This window comes from Oryzias melastigma, linkage group LG19 (genome assembly GCF_002922805.2).
Source record: "Oryzias melastigma strain HK-1 linkage group LG19, ASM292280v2, whole genome shotgun sequence".
NCBI lineage: Eukaryota > Metazoa > Chordata > Actinopteri > Beloniformes > Adrianichthyidae > Oryzias > Oryzias melastigma.
Window position 1 is genome coordinate 12702360 of NC_050530.1, and position 22643 is coordinate 12725002.

At 36.3% G+C, this 22643-nt stretch overlaps 1 protein-coding gene across 1 annotated transcript in view; it reads left to right on the forward strand.

The window, feature by feature from the left end:
• The window catches only part of dock1 (dedicator of cytokinesis 1), a gene marked incomplete in the record, with an annotated part of 178335 nt that overhangs the window by 8070 nt on the left and 147622 nt on the right, over positions 1 to 22643 (forward strand). The window contains 10 exon segments of the mRNA XM_036217180.1: positions 14412 to 14495; positions 14699 to 14739; positions 14835 to 14890; positions 15558 to 15654; positions 15924 to 16072; positions 17338 to 17473; positions 18513 to 18670; positions 19141 to 19222; positions 20283 to 20418; positions 21679 to 21751. Of these exon segments, the coding sequence (XP_036073073.1) occupies positions 14412 to 14495; positions 14699 to 14739; positions 14835 to 14890; positions 15558 to 15654; positions 15924 to 16072; positions 17338 to 17473; positions 18513 to 18670; positions 19141 to 19222; positions 20283 to 20418; positions 21679 to 21751 (1012 nt within the window).

A 22643-nucleotide genomic window follows, 5' to 3' on the forward strand; every position in this document is an offset into this window, starting at 1 on the left:
AAATTGTTTGACCGCAATGCATTGTGGTCTGTATTTGCTAATATTGTGAGCATTGATGCACGCTGATTTTTCACTAAGACTACAAAAATATTGATTTTGGAATTGTAGATTCGGACAGCAATACAAAATGGAGAACATGTTGTATCGTCCACTAAATAGTGAGTAGGGAAGGAATTCTGACATATCTTTTAATCTATGAGATGCCTCCTCAAATTTAGCCACTGAGTTTCCTTCCTTTTTTGTCTTTTTTGTTGTTGTTGTTGTTTTTAAGCTAATGTGTCTAATGACTTTTTATTGTTTAAACTACCTTGTGTTTGATAGCATGTTGATGAAAAGCGCTATATAAATGAAGTGATTGATAAATTTGGACACATTGTGAAATCTAACTAAATGATTCGTTTGTCTATTTGTTGTCGTTGTTGAGTGTGATTTCAAATTGCATGTTGAGTCAAACCAAGGAATGAAAAAAACATCTTTTACAACAAGACTTATTATTCTTTTCATATAGTTATACCTAAAGAGCCATTCAGCCCTAATAACCACACATTTGATTTTCAGAAGTAAGCTACTCATAGCCGCCCTCTGCGCTTGTGCATAGAGCTAAAAATGGGGGCAAATTTGACACAAGTGGAGATGATTTCACTTCTGTGGTTATAAAGCAATTGAGTGCAAAGCTCGCGCGAACATGGGTATGAAAGTTTTCATGTGTCTGTGGTTTTTACGGGGTGTTTCTAAATTGCTCATAGACTATATAGAGGGCTGTGTTTCAGAACATACATCCTACTTCAGATGTGGTTCCCAGCATAAATGCGGTGTTGATCCTAAGATCTGCATGAAGTGCTACTTGTGAGAATTGTATCACCCTGAGTGTAATTGCTAAGCTCGCACCATTCATTTCACATTTATGATTTATGATTTCTTTGCATGCCGTCTGCAGTATGTCCTCCACTTGACCCTCTTCCTGTTTAAAACATCGTTGCGGTTAGTGCTGTCCTACAGATGTGTAAACAGTTATTTTCTCTTTCCAGCAGCCATTGCAACATAGATGCAGGCAAACCTTGTTCATCATTTTTTGTACAGTTTTCTTGGAGCTTCTTCGGTTAAAGTTAGAGGCAAACTGGACTAAAAAGATGTGAAACTGTTTAAGAGTTTACTATAAAATGGCACAGTACAAGTGATTGGCCCTACAAGCATACTTTACCAGCTGTAATGACATAGTATCTTGTAGTGGAATCTGAAATATGAAATCTGTGCAGATCTGTACTCGAACTTGCAGAGACAAATTCCATCTGATTAAATCTGAAAAAAGGCATATGATTCATTTGAATTATATCTAGTTTAAGCATGAACACATTTTTATTTGTATCTAACAAACTTAACATATTGAAATATACTAAGCTTTTAATCTTCATTTTGATATTATACATTTGATTCTGTTCTTCAGTCCCTTAGAAAACTTTGTCTTTTGTCTTTATCTCTTCGGAGGTCACTGTGACTTTGTTATTATTCATTCTGAGAGGGAATTATATATTAACTATGAGCCGCGCTGCTTGGTGAGGCAGTTCTAATAGTACAGCTCCCAATGGCTTGCTGTGAGATGTTGGCTAAGACAAATGATAACTGGCCTATTTAATCAGTGCATAGCTAAGTGGATCCACACTATTCTGTCTTGGCTCAGCACTAAGACAAAGGTAAGACTCTTGTTAAAGAGCTGCAGGCATCTTGGGGGGTGTTGGGCTGAACAGTGAGAAGAAACTAGTTGTTAACAGCTTAACCTCAGGTTTTCCCTGTGAACTGTAGAAACTCAATTTCTGCTTTTAAACAACTGGTTTTCTTTTATCAACTATAGTAAAATATATAAAAAAAAAACTGATTTGTATGTTATATGAAGAATACATGGGGCCCCATTTCTCCTTTAGCCTGATAATTGCCACTGAATGTGAAAACGGTGAAACATATGCTGGTTGCCCCCCTCTCACTGGGCCACAACGACGGGTGTTCTCCAGTAGCCTCTGCATCGATTCTGGTACAGGCAGCTCGGGCTATTATCTGAGATGAGCCCTGCTGTGCTGCTTGACAGATGGTTAGTGGTGTGTAACTCGTCTATGTGAATCAAAGGTCACTGATGTAGACATGTGTTGTTACATAATTCAGACTCGGCTTGTTGAATTTCATATTTAGGAGCATCTTTAGTGAAAATGGGGACAATTTTCAGAACTATACTTTTCTGAGCTGCCAGTAAATCAGAATCAGAATCAGAATGATCTTTAATGTCATTGTTGCACAAGGACTTGTGTTACAGAGAAAAAACAGTGGCTCTCCAGACAAGTGAATAAAAGATAAAATATGTAAAAAGTCTAAAAACTCTGTAGAATAAAATATAAGAATAAAAATATTATTTACATAAAGAATATGATGAGGAAATGTCAAATAAAGTGATAAACCATATCGTTTGTCAGCAACACCAACATTGTCCTTTTATTACTAATTATTAATTGACTAGTTGTTGGGATGAGAACAGATATCTTACTTTTTTTTCCCCGTCACTGTAAATAATTTCAGCAATTTGATCATAAAGTGAAATTATGTTATCCACTATTTGCAATTGCATCAAAATATACACGACAATAACATCCTTTTTTAAAATCATATTTAAATAATTTTGTTTTGCCTTAAAATATTGGTAATATTTAGAAAAAAATATAGCAAACATGATATTTTTTGTGGGCTGCACGGTGGCGCAGTGGTTAGCGCTCTTGCCTCACATTGAGAATGCCCCGGTTCGAATCCCTGCTAGGGGATTTGGGACCTTTCTGTGTGGAGTTTGCATGTTCTCCCCGTGCATGCATGGGTTTTCACCGGAGACTCCGGCTTCCTCCCACCGTCCAAAAACATGCTTCATAGGTTGATTGGTGACTCTAAATTGCCCCTAGGTGTGAATGTGTGTGTGATTGAGGCCCTGCGACAGACTGATGACCTGTCCAGGGTGTACCCCGCCTTCGCCCTTCAGTAGCCGGGTTAGGCTCCGGCACCCCGCGACCCCAAAAGGGACAAAGCGGTCAGGAAAATGGATGGATGGATGGATATTTTTTGTATTTTTCACAATCAATGCATTAAATGTTTTAGAACACAAGTGTGCAATAAAGACTGATCCAAAACTTTATAGCACTACAGTGGTCTGTTGTTTATTATGGAAGTAATTATCTAAAAATAACCCACTACAAACTACAAACTATTATATATGTTTTAACACTGTAAAACCCCTCACTACACACTTAATACACTTTTCTCAGAAAGACATGAACATTTTCACACTTTCTTAAACTCTCAACATTGTAACCTTTGTAAAAGAATAAGTCCAGTATTATAGAATGAAAACAGAGATATGCGCACAAACGAAGATTTATGTAACTCTGTCTAATTATACGTACAATAAATAGAGTTGGAAACACATGGACACAATAACAGTTTTTTAAAGTTGTTGTTGACTATTTTTTTTCTTTAAAAATTGCAACCATAATGGCTGTTTCTTTATGCAAAGTAGAAGGAGGTCACAGACGGGTTTGGATGCATTTCTAAAGTAAGAAATGGAAACTAAATAAAAGGATAGTGACTCTTCATTTGGTCTTTCTCACCACATGAGTGGATCCCCATGGAAACTTGTGCTCATCTTTATATATTTACATTTGTCCACCACCTGAATTTGATTGTAGCACGTCTACTGTGTGGTGAAACCCTCTAAAATCCATTAGATAAGTTACTGTAAAGCTAAAGTTTTGTTAAAGAGCTGGTCGATTACATCACTCTTTACTTTTTGTCTTCTAAATTAACAAATATAAGATAAAAATTCTCAATTGATCAAGTAATTTTAAAAGACACTTAAAGACAAGCTGGCTGTTTGCTGGATTTCTGTGTTCAGGGATCTTGAAATGTTAATTACTGCTGTTAAATGGAGAGGTGTTTGGAAGTTTAGTGCAGATAGTCTTATGCCATGCTTTTTCACAAATAATTGTCATCAAATAGTATCAGATAATTAGTATGATTTTATGTAAAAATCCAAACATAAAGAACAGGGTACAACATTATGGGGGTTACTAGGTTTATATAATTTCCAATTCCATTTCTAACTTCTGTCATTGGTTGTGGTTGCAGATGGGTTTGCAACTGCTGCATGCAGCAACAGACTGACTTTTAGCTCAACTGATATTTAATTAAATGCCCTTTCGTGTGTCCGTGTTGGTCTAAATACTTGACAAAGCCAAAACCTTTCAGTTAGAAGTCTCCAGAGCGTTTTCATGGAGTGGCAGATCTATGCTGTAACCAGCCTTGGGGGATTCAGATTAAGTTGTCACTGATGGAACTGAAATCTGAAAAAAAAAAAAAGTTTCCTTTTGCAATCCGCTATTAAATGTTGTTCAGAGTGGTGGTCAGGTAAAAGATCGTCACACATGTCCACCTTATGTTTCACAATAGGTCTTGGAAAAGGCTATAAAGATGTATTCTTAGCTTCAGTGGTTTACAAAATGTTCACTGGAGCACATATGGACTTGTAGGTTGTATTTTCCAGTTGGGTGAGGTTTTTTTTTTTTTGGGTCTGTTTATTTATTTTTTTCTCACTGACTCAGGATAACAAGATTAACTTTTCCTAATAATTGATAGCTATTTGGTAATTCGGCTTGTGAAGTTTGATATATGTTTTCATGTGTTCCAAAAAATTACTATTGTGTTGTAAATATTGCAACTTTGTAATTTAACAGAATATCAACACCAATATCAAAATAAAGTTGCAAATTAAAGAACGTCAAAACTCCAAACTTTGTAAATTTTGATTAAAAATGTATACAATCTACTTCTATTACTTACAGTCTTCTGGGTTTTTTTGCCTGTACTTGGTTACTTTTGGTTTTTGTTGTGTTTTCTCAGTTTTCAGGATGAAGTAAAGGTGAAACAGACAACAACACAAATTCCCAAACTTGTGTTGTAGATGGAAGCTATTACAATTTTAGAAAACTTCTTTTGTGTCTACATGAGTTGAACTGCGTGACATAAATGTGGAGCAGATTGGCCTTGACTACGAAACATATTGTCAGTCTGTTTTTCTTTGAGGACAGAGAGAAAAAAACAAATCTTTTTCCTACATAAACTTTTCAAAAGTGTTCACTCATATTGAAATTGATACTGTCACTGAAACTGTCTGGAAAATCCATAAGATTGATTGTTGCATCTCTAATACACATGCAAGTTAGAGTAGCTCTGACATTTATTTCTATGGTCCAGAGCTTTGCTTCCTTTTCTTTGGAATCAGGAAACGTTCAGTTTTGCATTTGAGCAGTGAAGTAACCACATGTTTTTTTTTAAAATGTAGAACAATTCTAATTTGGAGTAGTTTCATTTCAGATTGATTTACCGTGATTACACCATTGGTCCTCAGCCTCTGGACTGTGGACTAGTTTATGGGTCAGTTGGAACCTGACTACTCATAAAGAATACGCAACTTAGTAGTATTTCTGTTCTATCTATTATTTGATTCTAAACTGTTGTACTTTGAAATACTACAAAAATATCTCCACCATTTCAGTTTTTAGAGTCACCCATGCTTGCCTTTGTCCTAGATATTACACACAAATTACTTGTAATTGATTGGTTGATTGTAATTGGCAGGTTGTTCTCACAGAATAAGCCAGTTTGGTATAATATGCTGATTCTTTAATGTTACAAGGATGCTGCTAATAAAGTTGCAAAAAGTTTCCTATTTTTAGAATCTGCAAAATGTCGTATCAGTTGTATAATTTTAAGCTATGTTTATCAGTCAGGCTCCATAATATTGAAACATTGAGAACACCGTTTGAAATTAAACCAGTCTGTGGTGCAAAAAAAAGCTGGCAACCAATGGTTTATGAAATGCTTTTTTTGATTAAACTTTGATGAAGACCAGAATGTTATATTGCGTCAAGTAATCTGTTGGTTCTGTTTCTTTCTGGGACTGGCTTGAGTCGCAAAGTGGATTAAAATAGAAATAAATGGTTTTATGTATTAGCACAATTAAATACTAAAACGCCTGTGGCTGTGTATGTTTTATAAATTACTGCAAGAATGATTGTAATATTGAAATGAATTCTTTGTTAATGTACTGGCAAAATGTTGGGTTTAGCAGTTTTTTCTGTCTGATAGTGAAGTCATATTTTTGTTCTAGACAGCTATTTTAAAGGAAAAGACGATAAAGAATTGCTTTATAAAGCTGGATGTAAAGAGCACATATGCATTTTCTGGTGCATTGTTTTTGCTATGTTTGCACAGCAGGCTTTATCCCACGGAGGTTAATGTTTTAACTACGCTATTTGCAGAGAGCAACTGAAAGGTTTTTAAAATAAACTAGCGAATATAATTACTAGCTTTTGTAAAAATGCAAATTCTATTATGCCCACATCAGCTGTCATGTCAAAGATTTAAATGCAGTGCATACAATAATTGATGTTGCTATGTAGTGCTATTTTATTCTTTTGTGTGGTAATTGCAGTCAAATAAAGTACAACTTTGTTTCTTTCACATTTATCTCAACAAAATTAGAGTAGATTGTAGATATTGATTGAGATTTTAAACATATTTGTTTTAATTAATAAAGGCAATAGAAAGGGATCAAAAAGTAATTTTTTTTTAAAATACCAAGCATCTTGACATATCACGTTCCCACGTTCTGTTCCTGAATTTGAAGCCAATCCTGTAGTACTGAATGTTTCAGTTCCTTTAGTGAGCACTGCAAGTTGGTTTCAAGTGAGAACATATTTCCAATTATTTCCATGTTAAGAAGTCAAACCTACACCAGAAAGAAGATTTTTTTACAGCCTGATGCCAATAAGTTATAATGGTTTTAATTCATGACAACTGTGTGTGGAGGAGGAGGATTTTATTTTGAAACCAAATGTTTTGATATTGTTGGAGCTCAAATTAGTAATTAAATTCACTTTATTTTGCAATGGTTGAAAAGTTATTGAGTTTGGTGAAATAAATTCCATTTAATACGACTGATAATAAGACCTCTAGGCTTCACTTTAGACGTATGGATGACATTTGCCCAATATGTCTATATATTGTACTCTTGTATCATCATTGGTAAATCTGACTGTGTGAAGAATTCACCACACAGAATGCTTTGTAGTGAACTCTTTTTTCCTTTTGTATTTTGACGATGATTTTCAATTAAGTGTATGTAAGCCCGCCTCACAAAAGCAATTTCAGCTGAGTTATCAACCTGCTTTATTTTGTATCCTGAGGTCTCTGCTGGAGCTGGGTAATGACAGGAAGCTGTGCCAAAAGATATTACAAGCTTTTGCATCTAGATCTGGCAGCAATTAGCTTTTGCCACTTGTTTCACGATTTACCTCACGTCTATCTTCCAGCTTTATAATAATCCACCTCAGTGTGGAGCTGTTTTAAAAAAGAAAAGTTTCACTATGCTCTGTTCTTCTCTTTGTCGGTTCTTTCCACTCTTACATTTTCATTAATCTTCCTGTTGTTTTAGAATGCACGGTCATTTCCTTATAACCTACTGGAAATCCTCCAACTATTGTTGACATATGGCTATCTTTAGTAACATTTCCTCGTTGTTGTTAGCAGAACTCCTGCTCTGGTAGAATACAACTTTGCCCACTCTTACCTCAGCTTAGTGGTCGTTTTAACTTTAGTTAAATGCTAACTTTTAATGTATATATAGGCCTAAAAGTTTGTAGCACATAACTGGGCAAACAAAATGGATGATTTATGCTGTTTATTTTCAGGAACCCAGGGAACAGATTCACAATTTCTGTCTAAATTAGAACAATTAATTTGTCCTTCATCCATTTCTGCTCATTCCTGTTTGGGGTCACAGGGTTGCTGGAGCCTATCCAGCTACTGTTGGGCAGTGGCGCCGTACACCCTGGAGAGCACACTAGTCCATTGCAGCACCACACAGATAGAAACAACTGTCTAAATTGACCTTCTGGACATCGACATTAAAAAATTGACTACTTGCTTCATTTATGTAACCCTTGTGCTATCCTAGGCATGTTTACATTAAAAGTGGGGTCATCTGGACCTCACAAGACAGCACGCTGACATCGTTTTTTTCCCCAAGTATTTTTTATCTTCACTGGTGTCTGTGGCAGACATAAAATCCTGTCCACCTTTGTCATGAGAGGGATCACACATCAGTGTAAGGGTCGGGTCATCTGGGCCCCATAAGAGAGCACAAGGGTTGTTCATTTTGTGTTTTTGTCACAATATACACCTCTTTTTTATATATTGGCCTTTTGGACTACTACATGGAAAAACAATCAACTACGTTATTCATTCATTTAATTGCATGTTATTAATTTTGTCTGCTTTTTCATTATGTTAATCAACTTCCTTTGATTTCAAGTAATGACCATCTCTAAAATTACAGGCTACAACTATGCTTCTACCTCCACATGGCTTACTAATAAAATGTTTTACTACTACTGCTTAATTGGCATTGCAGAGAAGCTTTTTATGGCCATGTATGACTTAATACATTGAGAGTTTTTTTTATGTTTGCTTTGGTGTTTTAGAATAAATGTTTCTTTATCATAAGTCAGTAAGAGAGTCCAGCAGAGGAGTTACTTTATATCCTCTGGCATACTGTGAGACGTGCTGGATATGGCTGGCTTGGCCATGCCCCCAAGACAATCTTCCCTCAGTCGTTTTAACTTAATGTGGTGGATCTTGTAAGAAAGCCTGACATCTCTGCGGCAGAGCTCAGTTCTGTTTCACCAGGAGCAGAGCTAATTGTAAAAACAAAGTTTCAGCACCTGCAGCAAGACCTCACTCAGCTCACATTTGTCCCAGACAAGTACTTAAACCAGGATGTAGTAAAAGAGAATATTGCAGTTGAATAAAAGTTTGAGATCTAACAGTTTTAAAACAGTGTTCATGTGAGAATACATACATTTTAGAGTAAGTTCAACCGCTTGTATTAAATTTGAAATCTAGCTTGGCTTTGTTTTAATAGGACCAAGAATCCTAAAATTAATCCTGAAGCTTACTGGAAGCAAGCACAAAAACCTCAATTCAAAGGAAATACGAAGTCTCTCTTAGGTTCCGTTAGAAGGTGAGCAGCTAAATTGTGAATTGGTTAAAGTTTTTGAACACGTTGCTCAGGAAAGCCAAAGATGAGACTATTACAGAATTCTAGTCTATGCTGAATAAAAACATGAATTAAGGCTCTGCAATGGCCCTTGAGAGGGAGGTTCATTCATGAATATGTCTCTAATGATCCCTTACTGTATGGCTTCAGTTTAAAATGAAACTGTGTCATGTCTCTTGCACATGTTTGCAATATTTGCATGGAGACACTTGAGACCAGTCATAAATTTTGGTCTAAGGTCGATTGAATAATACGGAAGCCTAACATGGCTTACTGAATTTTTGTCTGTATTCTCGAGATTCTGTCGCTATCATGAAGCCAAAGTCTTGAGTAACATGCAGTCTTTCCATTCTGTACCTCACACGTTCCATAACCATGTAGATCAGAGGTGTCAAACTCAATCGCACAGGGGGCCAAAATCCAAAACACACCTTAAATTTCCGGCCCCGGGCTTGACTTTGACATATGTGATGTAGATGTCTGATCTCCTCATCTGCTCACTAATGAAATTGACAACAACGTAGGATCGCTGAACCGCAGCCGGGGCAACCTTCTCCTCAAAGGACAATGACTGATTTGGACGTTGTTTATAACCGACAGCATCAGCACAACCTTTGCTTGAGTTAGACCACAATTAAATTGATCTGGTTTTTTTTGGTGTTTGACAATTTCTTAGACCATCTGCTTTATTTTGCTGTGGGTTGTAGAAAAATGAAAAAAGTATTGTAGTGGACTGAGTTGGGATGCATAGCTGTTTGGGTTCTGCGAATGTCTGGAGCTCAGTGAATGCACCACGCAGAGGTGTTAAGTTGGCCCTGGGTCCTGTGCCGGAAAGGCTCAAGAGAAGGATGCTATAGGACTGGGTATCGATGATAATTTCCAGAAACAATTCAATTCGATTTACAAGAACCTGGATCAATACTATTACTATTTTTTTTAATTCTTTCGATCCACTCAATTCAAATCAAATTTGAGTTTGCACATTTATACACATTTTTTTTTAGGATTACATTAATAAACGACTATATGTTTTGCATATATTTATATTAATCTGATACAGTTTACATACTGTAAAATGTATTAGTGAAATAATGAGATTGTTAATAGCATACAGTGTTGCATGGTTTCTCAAAAGGAGAAGTTCTAACAAAAATGTTCAGACCATTAACATTGTAAACATTGTTCTGCCTCTCATGGAAGACGTTTCAGTTTGGCCGCTAGGTGGCGATCCCGCTATAGCATTACACTATATTCCAGAAGTAGAAGAAAGTAGGAGCAAAAATCTGTGCTTTAGACCACAAGTGGTTACTTTAAAAATATTCCTTAGAAGAATTTAGAAAATTAATGCCTGTGTAAATAAAGATTTTAATTTAGTCAACAATGTACGTTAGCATTAGCTGCCCTATGGGAAATCCATTAAACGTTAGCATCTAGCTAGCAGACTTTAGCTTTATGTGCTAAATTGATCTATATTTCTATGAATCGATTATCGATCTGTTAAGCTAAAGTCGATTCAAATCGATTAATCAATTTTATCAACCCTAGGATGCTACAGTATATTCTTCATTATTTTGTTATGAAGACGAAAGAAATTAGTTTTCTTGTTATGATGTGATTGTCTTTATCATGAGAAGACAGGAAGGAAAAAAAGTACGGTAGTCTTTTTTTGGCTTCCATAGAATAAGTTGTTCAATTTTGCATGAAATTCTTGATCCTTTTAAAGATGTGGCAAGACAATGAATTTCAAAAAGATTGCCTTTAAAACATACTATTGAACTTGAATTATACCATGCCGAAAGTTAGATGTCAGCATTGACTCCTTTACTAAAGTCGATTAAGAAGAATCATAGTGAGAGTTTTGCCTCTTCTTCTACTTGTCTTTTCCTTCTTTAGCATCTTGTTGTCAATGAGTTTCCCAACAAATCCCTGTGGACTGCATATAATAAAGCTTGGGAAGGCCTGCTCTGTTTCTTGGGAGTCTTTTCTTTGCATTTCTTATTTCCATCCCACTTTCATCACCATACTGTATTATCATCCGAGCGTAATGATATGTTACACTGTGCGTGGATTAGTGCGGGTCATTAGCAAACGCACAGTGTGGAATTACAATCAGACCAATGTGTAGATGGGGCTGCTTATAATTGTAGAGAGGGCTTGGAGGCATGTTGGCTAAGTTGATAGGTCTGTAATCTGATTCCTCGCTCCTTTCCTATGATGATGATGTTCTCTGAGCTTTTACGCCCTTGTGCGAGAGGTTATGTATTATAATGAGCTCCTGCCAAATGATGCTTCTATTTATCCTGTTTCTAGAAAATCATTTGCCATTCTGCACTTGAGCAAGAGTATGGGCCACTTCCTCATGCTCTTCGTCTTCTTCCTCTGATGGATTTTCTCTCCCTCGCTGCACCCTAATTGACATCAGTTTACTTGGATATGCAAATACAAGTTTATGAGTAATCAGGGCTGTCATTTAGTCTCCACGTGACTGGAATCACTTTGGGTGCTTGTGTTAAACTGCGCAATCATTGCCTGGCATGCCAGGGGTTGTGTTTGATGGGCGTCATTTAGTCCGCATCAGCCCCGGGTGTCGTTTGCGCTCATTTTGATCATTTTTCCCCAGTGAGGATATCCACGGTTCCCGGAGTTCCCATTAATTTGATTTTAGAGTGTCTCATTGGCAGTGACGACATGGGCGGTTTTTCATATCGTGGTAAAATATCAGGCTTTATGCTTCTATTACAACTGGTTTGTTTTCTTTCATCACATGCTTTTTGGATAGCATATCAACCGGACCCACAGCCCAGTTCCTAACAAAGACATGCAGTTGGTGGCTTTATAGTCATTTTTGCCTCCTCATAACAATACTTTTATTGGATGCACTGTACTGTACTGTGACTAGAATACTCTCTGAAGCCTCCACACAGATTAATCCCAGCTGACTTCTGATGGACAAACTATATTCATTTCCTGGAGTATTTGTTCTATTGTCAGGCTTTGGCTCACGTTCTGGTGAATCCGCTGGACTCATTGGACTGTTCGGGAATCGAACAATGGATTGCAGGCTTGAATATGCACGTAACAGTTAGACAGCTAAGGAACAGTTGTTAGATAGAATAAGTGTCGCATAGTATTTCACGCTTTCAACAATAAAATCAGTTTCATGTTTTTTATTTGATTATAAAAGTTCTTTAAACATTTTTTATAGCAATATTACAAGTAGAATGGTTTATAGTTTTTTTTCTTAGAACCTATATTACCAATGAGAAATGGGGATTTATTTTTAAAAAATGAAATAATTTGGCTGAACTAACATTTATTAATTAGAAAACCATATTTAGTACATTTTTGAAAGGTCTGTAAAACCATTAATTTGGGTGTGTGGCATTTTTGGATAAACATTTTTTTTAAAGATGTAACTTTTCTTTAGGCCTGCACAATAAATTGCAAATTTATCGTCATCGCGATATTTTTGGGTATCGCAAAAAAAGACATAAATTGTGATAAATGTTTACACACGTGCTAAAACAATCTTATGGCAGCTTGAAGTATTTGATAAATTTAATTGAGCCATTTATGCTTTTTACTGATCAGATGAACCCCCTTTATTTATATTGATTAAAGATTACTTTGATTTTTCTTTGATTCTTTGTCCTCTTTATCAGATGATTAGTTTTGGCCAAACATTTATTGTGCCAATCATTTAATGTATATAAAAAAGTATTTTCCTTTTGGAGTTCAGTAGTATTGGCATGCAATATTGACAAATGGGCAATGGATTAAAAAACAAGAACAATATCACAATAACACACTTTGTGGGATCAGGAAACATTAAACATTTTAATGGAATGTAGAAAAATAAATGTAAAAAACACATTTTATTTAGCTAATCACTCACAAACCTTATTTTGGTAATAGTTTCCTTAAATAAGTTTCACTTGGGTGTTTTAGGGTAAACAGTGTGAAAGCACCGTCAGCGGATTTGAAAGCAATGTTTTTTTTATTGTACTACATATTTTATAGTTTATTTAATTGAATTTAAAATAGTTTTTTAGCTGAACCTAGAAATATTTGTTGCATATGTGTGTTAGGGTCGGAAATCTTAAGGGACTTCATTATTTGATTACGATTCATGAGACAACTATTTGATTATGAAGCAAATAACAATATATCCTAAGTCTGTGGTATTTAAAAAAAAAAAGTTTTTTTTCACCACAACACACTAAACCAACATTACTTCCTTTTCTCAACCAAAGTGCGCTCGTAAATAAAGCCAATATAATTGTTTACCTTTTATTAAGAACATTAAATTTGTCAATAAAAAATTATTTGTTATTATTTATTATGTATCATTATTTTTTAATAATTTTTTTCTCCCACTGAAATCAACAACTTTAAAAAACGCAATATGTGCAACTTTCTTTTATCAATGGATTAACTTTACCAGGATGCCATTTAACTCAAATCAAACCAAAAGTTCCTAGTTAGCTACTAAACAGATACGGCGTGGATGAGTGCAATATGATTTCACATTTATTATGTTCCCTAAATATTTAATTTTGGAACAGCACAACTTACACATGACATGACTGATTTTGTTCAAAACCTTTTGATCGTTTACATTGAAAAGATCGAAATGCTTCCAAACATTAAGGTTTAAGTAAAGTCAGTGCCAATGATCATGTACTCTTAAAAAATGTCTGACTGAAAAAATGTGCTTCTTATTTCAGTTCTGTTTTATACTTTTACAATAAATCACACCGATTTGTTATGATTTTCAATTCTTTAAATTCCCATAATGAATCAGAATCCTTTTTAGATCATTATCGTTGAATCTTATAATCGATCCCCACCCCTAATATCATGTGTTTTTATATATAAAAAAGATGTGTTCACTAGAAACTAAAAAAAAACCCTTGCACACACTTTTCCCCTTAGAATATCCAAGCAAATCAGAACCATGGTGGTATTTTATCATCCTGTCTGTTCTGCCTTGTTCTAAGCAAATATGTTTATCACTGTCATCCTTACTGTTTTGGCGTTATCCATCAATATTGATTCCTCTTCAGAAGGCAGTAATGTGTGTGTGTGTGTGTGCATTGTAGCACAGCGCTGTGTGAGGTTGGACTTCTTCTGTATGTGTTAACGTTTCTGCTACTAGACATCGCGGTGATGCACAATTAGCGCCACGAGGGAGCCAGACACTTTATTGCCTTTTTCCTCCTCCTGCAATATCTCCATCTCTTATATTGTCCTCTGTCATTTTTTTAAGCAATCTATAACTACTATGCCCGCGGAGAGGAGGAGCTGTCACTACAGATCGGAGACACGGTGCACATACTAGAGACGTATGAAGGTGAGAATGGGTTTCCTGATGCCATGCATGGCTGCAACTGACAGTCTACAGATGGTAGTTTTAAAACATCTGTATTAAGGAGTAAAGACAAAAAAATGGGTTCTGATTCTTGTAATGGGGTTTTGTCAAATTCCAAAAACTGATGAACTCAAATGATTGACTTACATTTAACAGTAAAAAGTAAGCTTTCCTTTGTCCTTTAGAGTGGTACAGAGGACACCTACTGAGAAGAAAGTCAAAAAAGGTGATGAACATAAAAAAAACATTTATTTCAAATAAATATAGTTTCCTATTGTTTTACCAAAAATATAATATTTTTGTATTTTTTCCCTCTTTCAGGGCATATTTCCAGCCTGCTACATACACTTGAAGGATGCCACAGTCGAAGGAAGTGGGTCAGTAATTTTACTGTTAACAGTTTTGGCAAATATTTGAGAACTTATTTGCATTTACATTTTTCAAAAGTTTTGTTTTATCACTGATTGTTAAATACAGTGATAAATAGAAGCATTTGTGAGATACTCACTGACTGGTTGGGAATCTAGTTGGAATGGAAGTGGTGTGCTCGCTCTGAGGTTGTCTCGGCCGAGAAGTCCCCGCTTGATGTAATGTGACATGTGTTTGTCGCAGCACAACTTGTGGCTCTGTTCTGTTTTGATCTCTGTCTCCTTTGATTTAACTTTCACATGACAGAGCTAAACTCTCAACTTTTAAGTCCTTGAACTGTAATCACATTCTGAAGTAAGGGATCATTTCTGAGCCCTGTATAGGTCAAAATCCCACAAATGTGGATTTTTTGGGGGGTTCAATAACTGAAATACCTTTTTTTAAAGCCTTTATAATGTTACTTTTGATGGAGCAAGTTACCACATCAGCTAATAATGTTCGTTGTTATCCAAAACTATTAAATTGATTTTATAATTCTTTGAACACAAATTTTAAAACAGATATATTCAACATTTTTTCCTATAAAAAGGTTTAAAGGTAATTCTCAGTCTGTGGAGAGGTGGGGGCACAAAGGACACAAAATCACTGTTTCAGATGTATTCACTGTCACTGCAGGCAAAAGGAGACGGTCATTCCCACTGAGTTGCCCCTGGTCCAGGAGGTTACCACAACCCTGCGGGAATGGGCTACAATTTGGAGGGACCTCTATGTGGTATGTGGGTTTCTCAGTCATAGAAAAAAGCTGAAATAGAATTTTTAGCTGGATTATTTTCTTCAAATGATTTATTTTTCTGTTTATTTGAATTCTGGATTATGTTTTATTCCACAACTTTGTACATAAAAATACATTGACACACATGATGGTAAGTACAAAAACGTAACCATTCAAGCAGACTTCATTTTTATTATTTGTTTTCCATCGGAGACATGGAGGCTGTTATTGCTTTGTGTGTTTCACTTACACAATTTTTTGTGTGACAGGGGGACAAGCGTGAGATGTTCAACTGCGTCCGTGACATGATCTATGACCTCATCGAATGGCGGTCCCAAATCCTGTCTGGCACGCTCCCGCAGGATGAACTCACCGAACTTAAACAGAAGGTCACCTCAAAGATAGACTACGGCAACAAGTAAGGCCTTCTGTCGTCCTCTTTAGGGACTCTGTTCACAGAACCTTCTATCTCTGTAGGGTTTTCTCACGCTGAAGTGTGCCAGAAGTGTCAGTAAAAAATAACACTTCATCACTTAGCTTGAGAACAAAGCAGAGGATTTAATATTCAACAAACTCCGGTGTATTCCATCATGAAATGACAGCTCTCACAGGATCTGCATTCAGCATATAACATCAAAATGAGATGTGTGAAGCTCTATTCTTCTGCTCTGACTTTAAACCTTCATCTATGTATGAAAGTGGCCAATTTTATAACAAAATACAAACGAAGACCACTGAGTGACTGAAGGTAGCCTGCTGTTGTCTCTGCTTAATGTCTCCAGAGTGAAGTGGGTGCATTAGAACAGACAACCTTCAAACGAACTCTTTTAATTTATGTACTGTATTTTCCACATTATATGGCGTACCGTCAATGAGTAGTCCATTTTTGAATTGATTTCATATATAGTTCACACAAAACGCATTAAACGAGACAAAAGAGTCAAAGATAAGTCAGTTGGTAAAATTAATAATTAATATAAATGCGTCATTACAATAATAATATATATTTTAAGGAAAAAAAAGCGCGCGCTGTCTGCATTTACTTTAGAAAAATACAGACACAGCTTGGACCTGTTCACGTTGTAACCAGATAAAAGCGTATCCGGGATTTATTGTCTAAAACCTTTTAGGCATTTAGACTAAAACATATCGGTCCGGTAAAAACTGATGACGGTTTCGCAATGGCATCTTTACACTTCACTGTCATGCTCACGAAAAGCGCCCCTGGTGGTATTATTTGATATTTTAAGAAATTGATTCAGGGAAAGAGAGTACTGGTAATCGTTTGTGAGTTGAAATATTGTGATAGTTCGCCATACTGGTATTTTGTCCCAGCTCTACTTGATACCCATGAAACAAACAAAACTGTGACTGTGCTAATCTCCTAACCTTGCTACATGTTATCCATGTTAGCGTATTTACAGAACAGCCAATTTTTTGCAACAAAAACACTACCTTATACGTCTCAAAACCATTTTTATATCAGTAAGTACAACCAGAATTATTCCATATATGAGGTGCTCAGATTATTAGGCGCACTGTTGTTTTTTTTTTTTTTTGAAAAAATAAGGCTTTTAATTGCACCTTATAGTGCTGAAAGCACAGTGGCTTAGTTTATTCAGAAAGCACCCATTCGTTCATAGATTTTTAATTGTTACCTTCCCATCTTCTTTCTCATTCAAGATACTTGGATCTTGATTTAGTGGTGAGAGACAAGGATGGAAACATTCTGGATCCAGAACTCACCAGCGCCATCAGCCTGTTCAGGGCTCACGAGGCGGCCTCCAAGCAAATAGAGGACCGCATCCAAGAGGAGAAGGTAAGCTCTTTTTCTGTATTACTATTGTGGAAATGCATGGATTAACATGACCCACAGTGGTTATCCAGGTCTTAATTCCCCTTTCAGCTTGGTAGCATTGCAGGTAGGAATTTAGTCTTTTTTGTACACAGCGAATAAGCACAAATTACTAACATTTTCAGATGATTTATATATTTCACACACCGTCTTCTTAGAGACACTAGTATGGAATCAGTTCATTGAGTGGGGAAATACTGCTAATGTGTATTCTTTTGATATCTTTTATTAGTTGTCTTATTGCACCCAAGGGTCTGAAAAGAACTTTAATGTTACAACTGCCTCAGTATTAGTAATAAAACTCAAAGAAGAAGATCTGCTTCTTTTCTGATTATGACAGACTGATAAGCACCTTCAGTCATTCACTGCACTGCATTCACAGACCAAATATGGACAGATTTTAATTTTTTTTATCATAACATTTCTTTTAATTCTTTGGATGTCCTCTATCATCAGAAAAAATCCACAAGAAAATGTGAAAAACAGCAAAAATATGATATTCACAGGAGTGAGTCTTTAAGTTTGAATATATTTCTGGTATTTGCACAAACCTAGAGCAGATTTTGGAAAATTAGCAAAAATGAAAGAAAATCAGAAACTCAGTGTGTTTCATTTTTGAATTTTAGCAAGAAAAATCCAGAAAATGCAGATTTTTTCTCTTTTTTACATATGCATGTAGAAAAATAAATAGTGCAGACCAATGTGATAAATATGAATGAGGTGTCTCCAGCATACTTTTGAAAGAAATCCAGGTATTCATTATTTTACTGGAATGGAACCATGGACATCTAATAAAACTATCAACATTTTTTAAGTTTCCAAACAACTGTAGCTTAATAGTTTAATTAGAATTGATAAATAACCATTTTTTCAGTAAAGGAAAGACTGATTTCTTTTCCTCTCAAATGCTTTGCAGGTCACAGTAATACTCAGCTAAGGGTTGCAGTTTCTTTTGGGAGAACTCTGTACTTTTTCACTGTGATTTCTTTTGGTTTTTTGACAGTCTCAGAGGCAAAATATTGATCTGACGAGACAAGCCAAGTTTGCTTCCACTCCAGCCTTTGCGCTCTTTGTGACGTTGAAGAATGTGGTGTGTAAGATCGGTGAGGATGCAGAGGTGCTGATGTCGCTCTACGACCCCATGGAGTCCAAATTTATCAGGTAATCACCTCCTAGATCTCCTCAGACGTAGGTCCACTCCTACCCAGAGTGTGATGATAAGATCGGGCTTAAATGGTATGAAGAGGAGAATCGACCGACTTATTCTTTGTTTCACTGAACACTTTTATCATCCCAGTTGTGTCATTTTCAGTCTGTTTATGGTGCAGCTGAGAAGTTTGGGTTTTTTGTAGTGAGACAAATGATCAAAACAGTAGCAGGCAGACAGCAGAAACAAACCCCAGGCTTGTCTTTCAAGTTGACAAAGATTTTGAATGTTTTGAGGTGCCTCCATTACAGTCTGGTGGATTTTAGAGGATTATTGTATAACATCAGAACTGAGAGGTTGTGGACTCTTCAGAAAAGCATCCATCTAAAAAAGTCGACTTTGGTGTCAGTATTGCTCTCTTGGTTGCTAAATTGTGACCTCATCATAATAACAGGGACATTTCCGTCTCATCTTTTCTTTCAAGTGAGAACTACTTGGTGAAGTGGTCAAGCGCAGGTCTGGCGAAAGACATCGACCAGCTTCATAATCTGCGGGCAGTCTTCACGGTGAGTGTGTTTGTGCGTGCGCGCTCCTCTGCTTATTCAGCCATGTTATGAGGCGCGTGGGTGCCTGTTTGCAGAGAGTTTGTGTTTGCTAAGCTCTCTCAGAAAGAGCCGGGCTTGCTGAATGTGTTTACCAAGGCAATCACCTCCTATCTAATGGAAGCCCGGGGCCAGAAAGGTCAGCGTTGGTCTACCTGGAGCACTTTGGGTTGCTCACAGGAAATGAATTTTTGAACACTGTCACACTTGTGACTGGAACAGTTTTTAAATTACGTTTTATTGAGAACACTAGTATGTTTTAAATCTTTATGACAGTATTTAAGTTTCAATGCTTTTTTTAAAGACCCACTCTGATGAAAATTGTGTATTTGTGGATTTTTTCTGTCATTTTTAAAGAAAATTAAGCTCCAAATTTAATTCCCAAGTTTTACGTCATTCATTCAAATCGTGAATCAGGAGCAGATGAAGAATTGCAGTTTGAAAAAGAGATCATTTGTGATGTAGATCTGAGCTCTCGCCATTAGGGTGGGGAAGGGGGGGCGGGGTTGCTCCACCCCAAGGGTCCTGCCCACAACTCAAAGGGATTTTCTAATAAACTCCTGTGGCTCTGGAGAAACTATGGCATTGAAAACAACACAAATCATAATTAAAAAGACCACTGGAAACACTTTTAGAGTAGCTCAAATGATGATTGGAGTGGGACTTTAAAGGGTGACCAAACCCTAAATCCATTTTTTTTTGTCTGTTGACCTCTATAACTAGGGCTTTAAAAGTACTGTCGGTCAATGGCACATTTTTGACAAATTAAAATAAACTTGTTTTATTTTTGAAAATATAGTCATAAACCATCTGTGTGCTGCCTCCTACAGGTTGAATTGAGGTATTACATTTGAATGTAGTGATTGGTCAAACTAGCTCCAGTAATAACAGTTCTGTTCCCCAGCCCCACCCCTCTGACAGGATTTTCAAATATTGGCTGTCAATAGAGTCAGCATCCAACTTCCATGTTTGGTTACCCTTTAAGATTTTGAAATTATTTAATTTATTGATTTTTACTTTTTAGGACCTGGGAAGTGAAGACTTAAAAAGAGAAAGGATTAGCTTTGTGTGTCAGATCGTCAGAGTTGGACGCATGGAGCTTCGAGACAACAACACCAAAAAGTTGACGTCGGGTCTGAGAAGACCCTTTGGAGTGGCAGGTGAGTAAAAAAAAAAAAAAATAGCATCAGCTTCTGTCATGCTTTCTGAGCTTTCCTGGTTCTGCTTTGACTCTTATTGCCTGCCTGTTTAAAAGGAAATGTTTTGCCAATTTTTTTTTGCCTGATTGAATAAATGTTTTTGGATAAAATTCAAACCAGCTCCAGCGAAAAGTGTGGTGAGAAAATATCAGCAGGATTCATCTCCTGTTGCCAAGTTTGCAGGTGTGTAGTAAACTAATTAGACTGGCACTTCGCCAGTGCTCATCCAACTCAGAAAAGTCTGTTTTTCTTTCAGTATTTTCCCTCTTTTCCCCAGTAGCACTCAAAGGGAAAATAAATGACAGCCTGATTTACGACGGCCTGTCTTTAGATGTCATTATTGCCTTTCCACACATTGGAAGGAAAAAGCCTGTAAAACAAAGAGATGAGAGATTTTATTTTGTAGTTTTAACTGCAGTTATAAAGGAGTTTATGCACCTTACCTTTAATCACTTTACTCGTGAATTTATAAGATCAAAGAAAATAAAACGTGTCATGCTAAATTCTGAATGCGACTTTTGTTACCCTTTTTGTGTGAAAGAAAAATATATACTTTACTCTATTTTTTCTCACATCAACCTTCAGATTAATTACAACAATCAATATTTACTATCAAAATGTGACTTATTTGAAGTCTCACTCCAATGAAAATGGTGTTTTTAACATGTTCTTGTCGGATTTTTCTCCTGATAAAGGACATGTATAAAGAAAATTAAGCTTAAAACTGCATTTCTGCATATTTATTTATTTAAATGACTTAGGAGCAGACGAAAAATGCCTTTCGAAAAAATCTGTAGCAAGGATGTAGATCATGTGTCATGGCCCGGGGGCCGGATCCGGCCCTCTGGGTAATTATTTACGCCCTACTGGGTAACTATATCCAGCCCACCAGATCATTCTATATTATTGTTTTTAACGGCTAGATGTTATGTACCGCTGGTAACATATTGAAACAACACTACGATTGTAGAGGAGAGAACATTTTTCATTTTTTTACTTGGGTCTCTTTCTTAATCGGTCTGATGTGTTTCTGTTACATGTCCACTCCAGTTTTTTACATCATCAAAACAGTTTCCAAAAAGTTTGAGCTACTTCCACTAATTAACGTTCATCAAAGAACAAGCTGGCATCAGCGGAAGCTGCTTTTACCCCTCCTGTGGCCTCACTCCGCTGCTTTCTGCAGACCTTCAGTTTTGTAACCTCTCCTCTTTTTCTTCATAGTAATGGATGTCACCGACATCATAACCGGTAAAATGGATGACGAGGACAAGCAACACTTTATCCCCTTCCAGCCGTAAGTGCACTGTGCTGCCGAGCAAATTAAAATCTTTGTCTCAACTCCTGCTTTTGTTTTGAATTTTGCACATTGTGTCAGATTTGGAAGTTTTTACTATTTGCACCACATTAGCATGAGTCTTAGCACCTCCCTGTTCCCTCCCAACTCAATGAAGGCAATGAAATTTGCTGCCATCTTTTTTTTTCTTGACTTGCATCGCTGTAAATGCCTCTGTTTCAGGGGGCAGACGGCCTCACTTAAAGGTTTCATCTGCAAGTGTAAATCACTGAAATTGCAATCTGCCAGGCTCAAAGGAAGAGCAGATTTTACAAGAAGTAATTTACGTTCAACTTGACTATTAGCTGCTGTGGGACGGCTCATCATTGCAGATGTTTTAACACCAGCAGAAGAAATAGTGGAAAGAATCATTTGATAAAGATCTGTAATTTGGCCCAACTTCAAGTGTCTGAACAGATATTGAATATTTCTTTTATCCGACCTAAGCTAATCAAAATTTTCTTTGGGAATGTTTTTTTTATTCTGGATCCTAATTAACCACAAATCAAGATGTGATTTAGCTTGTTGCTGTTGGATGCTAAAATTCAACTTAAAATGATTAATTTTTATTTTTTTTTTAAATAATCTCTTTAGGCCAGGGAATAATAACCTTTTGTATTATAATTTTTTACAAAAAACCCCTCGGTCTGCACGCATGTTTCTGATAATTTCCTTCGCTTAAACGTCTGGGCTACAATTCTGAACTACAAGGAAAATGTTGCTTTGCTAATTATGTCCTGCAACCTTTTCTTCCATAATCTGTGTTGTCTTTCTTAAAATGCTTTTGGTGACATTTTTAAATGGCTCGTTCAAGCTGAAATCACCATCTTTTTTCTCTCTTATGATACATTAA